Genomic DNA, 12537 nt, shown 5'->3' with positions numbered 1-12537 from the left:
GAGAGAGAGAGAGAGAGAGAGAGAGAGAGAGAGAGAGAGAGAGAGAGAGAGAGAGAGAGAGAGAGACTGTGCTGATGTTTAATCTGTAAATCTTGCTTCTGTGGTGGAAGCTGCCAGCTGATGTGCCCAGAGTCTCACTGGGATCACTTTTTCCATCTTTCAACACTGTCCTGTTGCGCTTTGGAGGAAGGTTCCCAGGCATCGCCACCAGCAGGTGCATGATGATGGGACCTCAGCACCTGCAGCAGGTCCTCATCTGGCCCCTGCATGTTTGCTCTCTGACAACCAGATCCCCCCTGGGAAAGGGGGTAACTTCTCCCTCTTAAAATGGAACTTCTCCTTCTCAAAATGGTATTTTGAGGAATAAACGAGACCATGCACACAGAGGAACCAGCGTCACACAAGGCTCACGACTGGTGATCAGTAGGATTCCTTTTTCAGTCAGTGCGAGTGTCATGCAGATCCCCACTTCACTGCTGTCTCCCACACAAGAAGAAGTTTGGAAACATGGTGCATAGGACTTTCCCATGTAACATGCAGCGACTAGATATAGATCTACTTTAAAGTTGTGTGAAAGCTCTTCTTTTTTAATTTATTCTATAAATACATTTTTACACCCCTGTGCCATCACCACAGCTCTGTGTGCTCTTCCCAGCCTGTTTCTGATCCTGTTCCCTTCTCCTTCCCCGTAGACTATCTCTGGTGTACAGTTGTTACTGAAAGCTCTTCTTAATACAGATCAAAATGACTGAAAAATCTAGGACCAAAGAGAGGCAAATGGGGTCACACAGCTTGTCCAAAGGGACAAGTGCTGAATGAGGGATTCTTGTTACATACACGTTGTCATTTCACCATTTTTACTTATTAGAGATGCTGTTTTGCACACTAGGAAATGTGTCTTTTGTTCCTCAACATTAAAATGGGTGTGATAATACTGGTTAACTAGGGCATGCTGAAATTTGTCTACATATTATGAGATAATGCCAACATTGCACATTATTATGTCTCTGCTTGGAAATGGGTTGACTTTACATGCCCAGAATATTAAGTACCTTTGACCAGTAAGGATCCTGATACTTCTACAATAAGCACTTGTGTTCCAATTTAGAGGGACTCTCGCCTCGTTAAGAGGAAAGGTTTTGTGTGCCTCAGATGCTTTTCCATAACGTCTCCATATCATTCCAGTGATGGACATTTGACTTAGCCTGACAGTAATATGCAAATTAGCTATATGCAGAGACTTAATTTCCTGTTTTTTATATTAACTGTGTGCTTTGTATGGTGCCTCGAGTGGGTTATAGTTCAAACATACTAGCAGAATGAAGAAAAATGCCCTCTGGTTCCCATGGAAAGCAACCTTGCTATTTTGTGTCATGTAACATGGGAACCTGGATGTGACGGGCTGGTTTTCAGACATCAATAAGTGGGAGCAATAAACTAGGACTGTCTAAAATACAACACTGTCATGTAATCAGCCCATCGTTATAATGTTCTGGCTAATTCCTGGCTTCCTGCTTTACCCTCTTTCCTTCATCTCCAGCAGAGACACGGACAAGATGAAGCGGGAGAACCAGAGCAGCGTGTCCGAGTTCCTCCTCCTGGGGCTCCCCATCCGTCCCAAGCAGCAGGGGGTCTTCTTTGCCCTGTTCCTGGGCATTTACCTAACCACGGTGCTGGGGAACCTGCTCATCATCCTGCTCATCAGGCTGGACTCGCGCCTTCACACCCCCATGTACTTCTTCCTCAGTCACTTGGCCCTTGCTGACGTCTCCTTCTCATCCGTCACTGTCCCAAAGATGCTGACCAACATGCACACTAATGACAAATCCATCCCCTATGCAGGGTGCATTACCCAGGCGTATTTTTTCATATTGCTTGTTTGTCTTGACAATCTCCTTCTGGCAGTGATGGCCTATGACAGGTACGTGGCCATCTGTCAGCCCCTGCACTACACCACCATCATGAGGCCGGAGCTGTGTGTCTCCTTAGTTGCTGGGTCCTGGCTCTTCTGTTGTGTCCACTCTCTGTTGCACACCTTGCTCCTGGCCCGACTGTCCTTCTGTGCTGACAATACCATCCCCCACTTCTTCTGTGATCTCTCTGAACTCCTGAAGATGAGCTGCTCAGATGTCTCCCTCAACGAGTTATTAATACTCACTGAGGGAGGGATGCTTGTCATCTTACCTGTGAGTGGTATCTTGGGCTCCTATATCCGGATTTGGACCACCGTCCTGAGAGACCCCTCAGCTAAGAAATTCTTCAAAGTTCTTTCTACCTGTGGCTCTCATCTCCTCGTTGTGTCTTTATTCTATGGGACCATTTCAGAAGTTTATCTGTTTTCCTCATCATCATCTCCCTCCAGTAATGATAACATAATTGGTTCTGTGATGTATATGGTAGTCACGCCCATGCTGAACCCCTTTATCTACAGCCTGAGAAACAGAGACATGAAACGTGCCCTGGAAACCCTTGTTAACCGGGTGAAGTTCCTTATGTCAAAACACTTGAACTAAATGTGCTAATAAAATACAGTCAAATGGACAATTACAGCTATTACAACTTGACAGGAGTTCAGAAAGTCCAGTTGAATCTGGGCTGCTTGAACAGTATCAGGAAGTTGGCCTTCCCCATCACCCTCTCTGCTGACTTATATAGTTTTGTGTTACCCAGACTGATTTTCAAGAATTCTGATTTTTCTTAACAATGTTTGCCATACAGAATACCTTACTGTACCATGCAGAGAGCTTGAAGTCAGAGTAGTAGATGCCAGCTGGCAAGGTGAACATGGTAACTCCTCTGTCCCACCATACCTGGGCAACCTGCCTCTCTCCTTGACCTCCTCATGGTCAAGGCAAGGAGGGAGCTAGAATGAGTGTCATATAAAATTCTGCTGATGTAAATAGAAAATCCAATTTTAAAAACCTGACATTTCCAGTAAACCTTTGATAACTCCTATCTGTATTTCCTTCTAAATTGGTCTGATATTAGTTAACTTGTCTTAAATAAATCTATATTGATGGAAGTTTGAAAATTTTCTGTTTTCAGTAAATGGTTTAGTTCTTTCTAAGAAAGAAACTTTCTGAAGTGCTAGATATGTTCTAGATCTTATTCCAGTGGTATTTAGAGCGAATACATACATATATATATATCATGAATATAAATTTCAAATTAATACAGTTCGTGTAAACATGTTAGCCAGCAACACAAAAATGAAGGGCTGAAAACAATGTAATAAACCATGATTACAATTTTCTGAGTGGAAGTTATGGAGATGTGTGTGAATAAAATTATATAAATTGGGGAGTATTTATTTTATACATAATATATATGACCTCTGCAATATGAAAATAATATTTGCTACTACAGATACATATAATCCATTCACATAAATATACAGAGGTAGGGCCCTCCCTGGTGGCGCAGCGGGTTAAAGCACAGCACAAAGAAGCTTAAGCCACTTCCGCATGAGTTCGATTCCCGCCTGCCCCGAAAGAGATCCACATGGCGAGGCAGACCTCTCCTGACCCGCCCGCTGCTCCCCTCAGCAGTGTACCTTGTCTATCTGCCTGTTCTGTACCCCACTCTGTCTCTGATGAATCCTCTCACCCTCCGCATCTCTGGCCTGTACCCCAGTTCTGTACGAATAAATAAATAAATCTTTAAATATATAAATATATATAAATATATATATATATATATATATATACAGAGGTAAATATTTTTTATGATACCTCTCTATAAAATGAATACCATTATACTGGTGAAGTAATGCTCCTAACATTCCTCCTTCCTTTCTTTGTTCCTCCTCAATTTTCTGACTTGACTTAATGTATAACTAAATTAATGTCTTCTCTCCTGTTACATAATTACCCAGATCACTTGCACCACTGTTCATGTGATTAGGACATGCAGGATTGGGAACCTTCCCACTGTTTACATGTTAGTAGAGTTGCAGGAGTGAACTGTACCACGTTTTCAAGGGAGAGGTGAGGACCTAGTGTGACTGGAGATGAAATGGCCATTGTTACACACCTAAGCCAGAGAAACAGCTTATCAATAATAGCAGCTCCCAGGAATGAAGGAAATCAGAAGATGAGGAAATTATATATATTTTATATATATATATACACATACATACACACAGTAAATACATTATTTTACTAACTCTACCCACATGGAATATAGTCAACAAAACTGAATGTGAAATAAAGAAATTTGTAGAAAAACAAACCAACAAAATACTAGCAGGTTTATACTAGTGGAAATCCCAAGGGTATTCTTTACATATAAGGTGGTGATTATATGAGACAACTAGAAAATTCACAAAGAAATGAAGAATAGAAATATTCATAAATTGGTAAATATAAAAATAAGATTTCTGGTCAAAAATCATCAATGATAAGCATTGAAATCCCATAAAAGAACTAGCAGACTTTTTTTTTTTTAGTGAAAATTGGCAAGCTGATTCTAGTTTTCTGGAGATACAAGCAAGTTGAAATAGCTAAATAGCTCTGACAAGAGAATGATAGGAACTGAAATCCCAATAAAGAATTACCAGATTTTCTTTCTTTCATTTTCAATGAAAATTGACAGCTGATTGTAGATTTCTGAAGGAGATGAAGAAAAGCCGGAATAGCTAAAGCAGCTTTGAGAAGAGGATAAGATGAGAAATGTGAAATGTATGACCTGATCATAGAATATGGTAATCAAGTCAGACTTTGGTTAGAGTACGGAAGAAAAAACAGGTCAATGAGCAGGACAGCCCATAAACAAGTTCGCTGGGTAGCCCCTGACATGTCACAGAGGAGCAAGTACTGTTGAGTGGGGGAAATAGTTTTTCTGCAAAGGGTGTTGTAGGAACAGAACATCCATAGTCAACGCAGTGAACTTCCAGCCACCTTTTGCACTGAGTATAAAATGAAAAATTATTAAAATAGAAAATACTTTAAAAATAAAATCTCAAATTAAAAAAATTAGGAGTACATATGGGGTAAAATCCTGTGGACTTGGGTTTAGCAAAGGTTTCTAATGAAAGCAAAAACAGTTTAAATTTGTATAAAAAGGTACTGAAAATGGGACTTCAGCATGTTTTTATGAATAACAGGTTTAAGAATATGACTATAATAAGTGGAGGAAAATACTTTTGAGTAACATATTTGATAAAGCACTTGAAAGAAATATGAGAAAAACTTTCAAAGGGCTCAATTTTGGAACAAAAAAATAATTTCAAAATTGGGTAAAAGATTTGAACAAATGCTTGGTCAAATAGAGACACGATTAGAAGCTCCACATTATTAGAGCGGAAGGAAGTGCAAATAAAAGTCCCAGTCAGTGGAATGTTAAATGTGCAAAATTGGCCATAACACAATTGACCAGATCTACTAGAATGTTCACCACTGACCAATCTAAGTGTATACTGGGGAGTTCAAACTATACTCCACTTGTTAGAACCAAAAATGATGTGACAACTTTCCTAAAATGTTAACTGTGCACTTATTCCCATTTGACCCTGCCATCCCATCCTTAGGGAATTTACTCATTAGAAATGAAAGTCTATGTCCATTTAAAACTGATCTATAAACTTCTCCAAAGAAGAAGTGCACATGGCCTACAGGCATATGAAAAAAATGTTCAACATCACTGGTAATCAGGAAAATGCAAATCAAAGCCACAATTATGAAACGGCCTCTTACAAAGTAGAATGGCACATATTAAAAAAAAAAAGCTAGCAACAACAAATGTTGGCAAGGATGCAGAGAAAAAGGAACTCTCCTGCACTGCTGGTGGAAATGCAAACTGGTCCAACTACTATAGAAAGTTGTGTGAAGGTTCCTCAAATTGCTGGGCCTCTTTGCTGGTGCAATGGGTTAGGACACAGCACTGCAAGCTAGCCGCAGCTGCTTCAGTGTGAGTTTGATCCCCTTGTTCTGCTCCCCACTCTGTCTCTGGCGAATCTTCTCCCTGCCCCTGCATTTCTGGCCTGTACTCCAGTTCTATATGCATAAATAAATAAATCTTTTTAAAAATTGCTTAAAATGGACCTCCCACATGACCCAGCAATCCCACTGCTGGGTAATTACCCAAGGAAAACAAAAACATTAATTTAAAAGTATACCTGTACCCCTATGTTTATTGCAGCATTATTCACAATAGGTATGCTTTGGAAACAATCCAAATGCCCAAAAATAGATGACTGGATGAAGAAGATGTGGTACATACACATAATGGAATATTACTCAGCAATCAAAAAGATAAACTCACTCCATTTGCAGCAACACAGATGGAGTTGGAAGGGATGATAATGGTTAGTGAAATAAGCCAGAAAGAAAAAGAAAACTACCAGATGGTTTCTCATATAGAAGGAATGTAGGGGGGGGCAAATAAGAGATTAGGAGTAATGATTAATTATTAGAAAGTAAAAACCAAAACCAACATTCAACTATAAACCAGAACAATCTTGGGAGGGGGGGGGAGTGAGAAAGGGAGGGAGTGGAAACTGAATCAAAACAAGGGTTAAAAAAAAAACAGGGGTGAAAAGTGCCTAAGGGACTACGGTGAGGGTACATGGGTGAATTGGTGGCGGAAATTTCCTGGGGAAACCATACACGAGATGATAAAGCATACATACTATGAAAGTAAAGAATAATGTAAAATATAGAGTGTAAAAATAAATAAATCTAAAAAAACTGGTGCTTGAGTTTGGCTAAGTGTTAACAGCTCCAAAGGGAAGATAACCCAATGTTGTCCACAGGTCAGGGGCTGCCTGGTTATAGCCAGAGAGGGGAGAGGAAAGTGTCAGGGGGAGGGGTCACAGGAGGGCGGTGGCCACCTTCACATGTAATCATGAATCTCTGCTTAATGACATGGTGCTTTCAGAAATGAATGTATAAGTCAAAACTGAACAAACTGTGCATTTAAAATACTTAATGTGTGCCAATTATAAAGAAAAATAATGAGAGGAAGTTAACTTGAACAACCCCATACCTATTACACAAATTTAAGTTTCATTAAAATTTGTTAACAAAAAAAAAAAAAAGCTTAAGGACAGATACCACCACAGGTGATCTTATCAAACCCATTTAATGAACAAATAGGAGGAAGTTATGATTTTTGGCAATTGGCAGAAAAATCATTCTGTGACTATTTTGTTCTAGTTCATATCTTAACCGTAATATGTTCAATGATCATTTGTAGACCTGGTCACTTAACCAATTCTATTAATAAATCAGCCTGGTTCTATGTAAATAAATTAGGTCAGAGACTTGACTAAGGAAAATCCCTGGTCTCTCTGAGCTCTCATTTCCTGCTCCAAGAGTTAAAAGATGGAGAACGAAACTACGTGAGGGCAAGGTACTTGTCTGGGATGGCAGGCGTCCTCCTGTGTGAGCTAGAGAAGCTGCATTTCACTCCGAGGCCCAGGGAGCCCCTGTGTGTGCAGCCCTGTGTGGCCTAGAACGTGGGGGGCGGGGGGAGTGTTACAGATATATCCTTTTTCTTAGGGGTGCCATGCTTTGGGGCCATGGGAAGGAAATGTGTCCCTAGCTCTAGGGCACATTATATGCATAAGAAATACTAGGGTGAAGAATGAACACAGCAAGGTACATAGGAGAGAACCCTGAGAAGGGTCGTGCACAAACGCCCACTTTCCGAAGAGTCTAGAGGAGCACAGAGCCTCTAGCCTGCGGGTGTCTGTACCAAGTTAAACTGAGCGGGTGTGATCTATACTGGCTGAGGCTCTCACATTTGGATCACAGACCACATTGCGATGTGGAAATGGCTTTGGAAAAATAATGATCAATTGCCTGAGTCACTCAACTGCCTTGAACTGGCATCAAAAGCAATGACTATATTTATCTTTTGCTGGACTATGCAATGATAATGACAATAAGGACTGACATTTATTGGGCATTTATGTGCTTTTGCAGGAACAATCTCAAAACTTTAATTAGATCTTCATAACTAGCATACTTCATTATTTGCACGTTATAGCTGATAAACAAGACTGAGAGAAGTAACTTTACTCATTTAAGATTAATAATAAATGAGTGACAGAGTCCAGCATCCAGTCCTGTCTGAACAGGTGCTGGCGACCTCATGTTGGCGGAAGGCTCAGTCATCCTGCTTCCCATGTGGGCCTATGAGCCGGTCACTGTCCCCTGATACCTCCACAGTGCTCAGGTGACTCCCCTAGCTCAGTCCCTCCAGCCTCTCTGCAGGAGCCTCCCCAGAGTCTAATAGGATGAGGCAAATCACTGTCTTTCCTGAACCAAGAGATGAGGGACTTTGTCCTTGTCCTCTCAGTGCTTTATAAGGTGGTGTCCTCCTGGCTGTTCTATACATCAAGGACAGAAACAGCCAGCTCGGGAGGCAATGGGCTCACAGAGGATGCCTTCTTACTATTTGTTGCTGATCTTCCCCAGCAGAAGCTGAGGGCTCAACATTGATTAGATGCCTGATGTAACAAGAAAGGACGCAGACCAGGGCAGGCAGGTTGAGCAGAGAGTGTGAGCCATAGGTCAGATGAGCCACTCCTGTGGGTCTGTGTGCGAAGGAAGTGGAAGATGTTCCCTCACTAATATGTCTGTGAGTGTGACCTCTCACTTCTGACAGAAGTTGAAACAAAGTGAAGGGAAAGTGAAAGGGGAGAGCAGACAGAGCCAGAACTGGAGAGAGGTAAATGACACCCCATTCTTTCCCCCTTCTGCTCCAGGGCGCAAAAACCAGCTGGACCCCATTAAGCACGTGGGCCCACTGCTGAGGGTGACCTGCAGTCTCTTAGTCAGCCCTTTAATATCGAACACCTGTGCTCCCTCCTCACTAACTTCACGGCTCAACTCTGGCTCCTTGTGAAGGTAAGGACGGGGATCACAGAGTGCAAAGGAGGAGAATGTGCTCCCCACTCTGGAGAGGGGGACTCCTGCATTTATCCATGAGCAGCAGGGGAGGGAGGATAGAAATTTTTGCAGAATTTCAGTAAGTATGATCTTGTATTTTATTTGAGTTCTAAATGCATGGCTCTCCACCATTCTGTGTGTGTGTGTGCTGATGTTTCATCTGTAGATTTCATTTCTGTGGTGGAAGCTGCAACCTAATGTGCCCAGAGCCTCACTGGGATCACATTTTCCATTTTTCTACACTGGTCCCATTCTGTTTTGGGAGGAAGGTTCCCAGGCGTCCCCACCTCCACACAGGAGCATGATGAAGGGAGTTCAGTGCCTGCAGCAAGTCCATGGGGTCTTCTTCTGGCCCCTGCATGTTTGCTCTGTGACAATCAGATCCTCCCTGTAAAGGGGGTAACTTCACCCTCATACAATGGTATTTTGAGGAATAAATGAGGCAATGTACACAGACTACCAGTGCTACCCTGCTCATGACTGATGAGCAGTAGGATCTTTACTATCATCCCCATCATTGCAATTGTAATAGAGATCCCTACTTCACTGCTGTCTTGCACACAGAGGAAGTTTAGGAGCAGGGGTGAATAGGACTTCCCTCATGTATCAGCCTCTAAATGTATCTCTACTTTTGGAAATTAAAGTTGCGTGAAAACTCTTTTTATTCAGATCAATATGAACAAAATTTCTTGGACCAACAAGTGACAAATGAGGTCAAACAGTTTGCCCAATGAGGGCTATGACATCAGTGCTGACTGAGGGATTCTGGTTACATACACGTTGTCATTTCACCACTTTTACTTATTAAAGATGCTTCTTTGCACACTAGGAATTGTGTCTTTTGTTCCTCAACATTAAAATGGGTGTGATAATACTGTTAACTAGAGCAATGGTGAAATTTGTCTACATAGTATGAGATAATGACAACATTGCACATTATTATTAGTCTCTGCTTGGAAATGGGGTTGATTTTAGGTGCCCAGAATATTAAATAGCTTTGACCAGTAAGGATCCTGCCACTTCTACAATAAGAACTTGTGTTCCAATTTAGAAGGTTTCTCACCCTCATTAAGTGGAAATGTCCTGTTCGCTTCGCATGCTTTTCCATACATCTCCATATCATCCCAGTGATGGACATTTGATTTAGCCTGACATAAATATGTAAATCAGCTATATGCAGAGAGCAAATTTCCTTATATTAACTCAGGATAGTGTCTCAACTGGCTGTAGACAAAACATACTTGCAGAGTGAAGAAAATTGCCCTCTGGTTTCTATGGAAGGAAATCTTATTTTACAAGGCTGTCATGTACCACGCAAGCCCAGATGTGACAGACTATTTAAAATCCAACACTGTTGGGTAATAAGCAAATCGCTATAATGTTCTGGCTAATTCCTGACTTCCTACTTTACCCTCTTTCCTTCATTCCTAGCAGAAACTTGAGCAACATGAGGCAGGACAACCAGACTAGCATATCCGAGTTCCTCCTCCTGGGGCTCCCCATCCGTCCAGAGCAGCGGGGGGTCTTCTTCACCCTGTTCCTGGGCATGTACCTGACCACGGTGCTGGGGAACCTGCTCATCATCCTGCTCATCAGGCTGGACTCGCGCCTCCACACCCCCATGTACTTCTTCCTCAGCCACTTGGCCCTCACTGATATGTGTCTCTCATCTGTCAGTGTCCCAAAGACGTTGACGAACATGTACACTAATGACAAGTCCATCCCTTTTGCTGGCTGCATTTCCCAGATGTATTTTTTCTTAATGTTTGCGTGTCTGGATAATTTCCTTCTGGCAGTGATGGCCTATGACAGGTACGTGGCCATCTGTCAGCCCCTGCACTACACCACCATCATGAGGCCAGAGCTGTGTGTCTCCTTAGTCGCTGGGTCCTGGCTCTCCTGTTGTCTCCATTCTCTGCTGCACACCCTGCTCCTGGCTCAACTGTCCTTCTGTGCTGACAATACCATCCCCCACTTCTTCTGTGACCTCACTATACTGCTGAAGATGAGCTGCTCAGACATCTCTCTCAATGAGCTGTTCATACTTACAGAGGGGGGACTGCTTGTCATTGTACCTTTGAGTGGCATCTTGGGCTCCTATATACGGATTTGGACCACCGTCCTCAGAGACCCTTCTGCTAAGAAATTCTTCAAAGTCCTGTCTACCTGTGGTTCCCACCTCCTTGTTGTGTCCTTATTCTATGGGACCATTGCAGAAATTTACTTTTTCTCCTCATCATCCATGTCCAATGATAAAAAAATGATTGCCTCTGTGATGTACATGGTCGTCACCCCCATGCTGAACCCCTTCATCTACAGCCTGAGAAACAGAGACATGAAACGTGCCCTGGAAACCCTTGTGAACCGGGCAAAGTTCCTTATGTCAAACACTTGAATGTGGTGATAAAATACAGTCAAATGGACAATTTCTATTACAGTTTGACAGGTGTTCAGAGAGTCCAGTTGAATCTGGGCTGCATGCAGAGCACAAGGAAGTTGGCCTTTCCCATGATCCTCTCTGCTGACATACACAGCTGTGTTACCAGACTGACTTTCAAAGATTTTGATTTTTCTTAACAATCCTTGCCATACAGGATATCTTATTATACCATGCAGAGAGCTTGAAGTTGGACTAGTGGGATGCAAACTGGCAAAGTGAACATGTTAACGCCTCAGTCCCACCACACCAGGGCAACCTGTCTCTCTCCTTGGCCTCCTCATGATCAAGGCAAGGAGGGAGCTAGAGGAGCATCATAGAAAATTTTGCTGATGTATAGTGAAAACCCAGCAATTAAATCCCGGTGTAAATTGAAAACCTGACATTTCCATAGTAAATGTTTGATCACTCCTATCTTTGTTTCCTTTATATAGGGTCTACATGAGTTAACTTGTCCTAATAAAGGTGTTATTGGCCTTCCCTGGTGGCACAGCAGGTTAAAGCACAGCATTATAGAAGCTAAAGCCACTTCCACATGAGTTCAATCCCGCCTGCCCCGGAGGTGACCACATGGTGTGGCAGACCTCTCCTGACCCGCCCGCTGCTCCCCTCAGCAATATACTTCGTAGATCTGCCTGTTCTGCTCCCTACTCTGTCTTTGGTGAAGCCTCTCACCACCCCCAGGCTCTGGCCTGTACCCCAGTTCTGTACACACAAATAAATAAATCTTTAAAAATAAATAAATAAATAAAGGTGTATTGATGGAAGTTTGAAAATTTTCTGTTTCCAGGAAATGTTTTAGTTCTTTCTAAGAATGAAAGCTTTTGAAATGCTAGAAATTTTCTACATCTTATTCTAATGTAGCTTTGTGGAGATATATATATATGTATAAATATATATATATATATAAAATGAATATAAATTTCATGAGACTATGCACTTTTGAATTAATATAGTTCATGTAAACATGTTAGACAGCAACACAAAAATAAAGGGCTGAGAATAATATAATAAATAGGATTACAAACTTATGGAGGTATATGCACATAAAATTATATAAATTGGGGAGTGTGCATTTTACAATTAATACATGTGACATTTGCAATCTGAAAATAAAACATGCATTAGTGATACATATGATACATTCACATAAATATGGTGATGGCGCATGGGTGATTTGGTGATTCGGAAGCCCATGAGGATTGC

At 41.8% G+C, this 12537-nt stretch overlaps 2 protein-coding genes across 2 annotated transcripts; both read left to right on the top strand.

Moving 5' to 3' along the window:
* Window positions 1-1556: 1556 nt before the first annotated feature.
* On the top strand, window positions 1557-2513 carry LOC101626853 (olfactory receptor 1J4-like). The gene has a single exon (XM_012721223.1). It carries the CDS (start codon window positions 1557-1559, stop codon window positions 2511-2513), a length of 957 nt encoding a protein of 318 aa, XP_012576677.1.
* Window positions 2514-10341: 7828 nt separating this feature from the next.
* Window positions 10342-11289, top strand: LOC105853274 (olfactory receptor 1J4-like). Its single transcript, XM_012721222.1, has one exon. It carries the CDS (start codon window positions 10342-10344, stop codon window positions 11287-11289), a length of 948 nt encoding a protein of 315 aa, XP_012576676.1.
* The last annotated feature ends 1248 nt before the right edge of the window (window positions 11290-12537 follow it).

This window comes from Condylura cristata, unplaced genomic scaffold (genome assembly GCF_000260355.1).
Source record: "Condylura cristata isolate star-nosed mole 26May11 unplaced genomic scaffold, ConCri1.0 scaffold00006, whole genome shotgun sequence".
Classification (NCBI taxonomy): domain Eukaryota; kingdom Metazoa; phylum Chordata; class Mammalia; order Eulipotyphla; family Talpidae; genus Condylura; species Condylura cristata.
This window is presented reverse-complemented; position numbering and strand designations above follow the sequence as displayed.

Coding starts and splice junctions, on each gene's coding strand:
- LOC101626853 (XM_012721223.1), top strand. CDS start 1,557: ATGAAGCGGGAGAACCAGAGCAGCGTGTCCGAGTTCCTCCTCCTGGGG.
- LOC105853274 (XM_012721222.1), top strand. CDS start 10,342: ATGAGGCAGGACAACCAGACTAGCATATCCGAGTTCCTCCTCCTGGGG.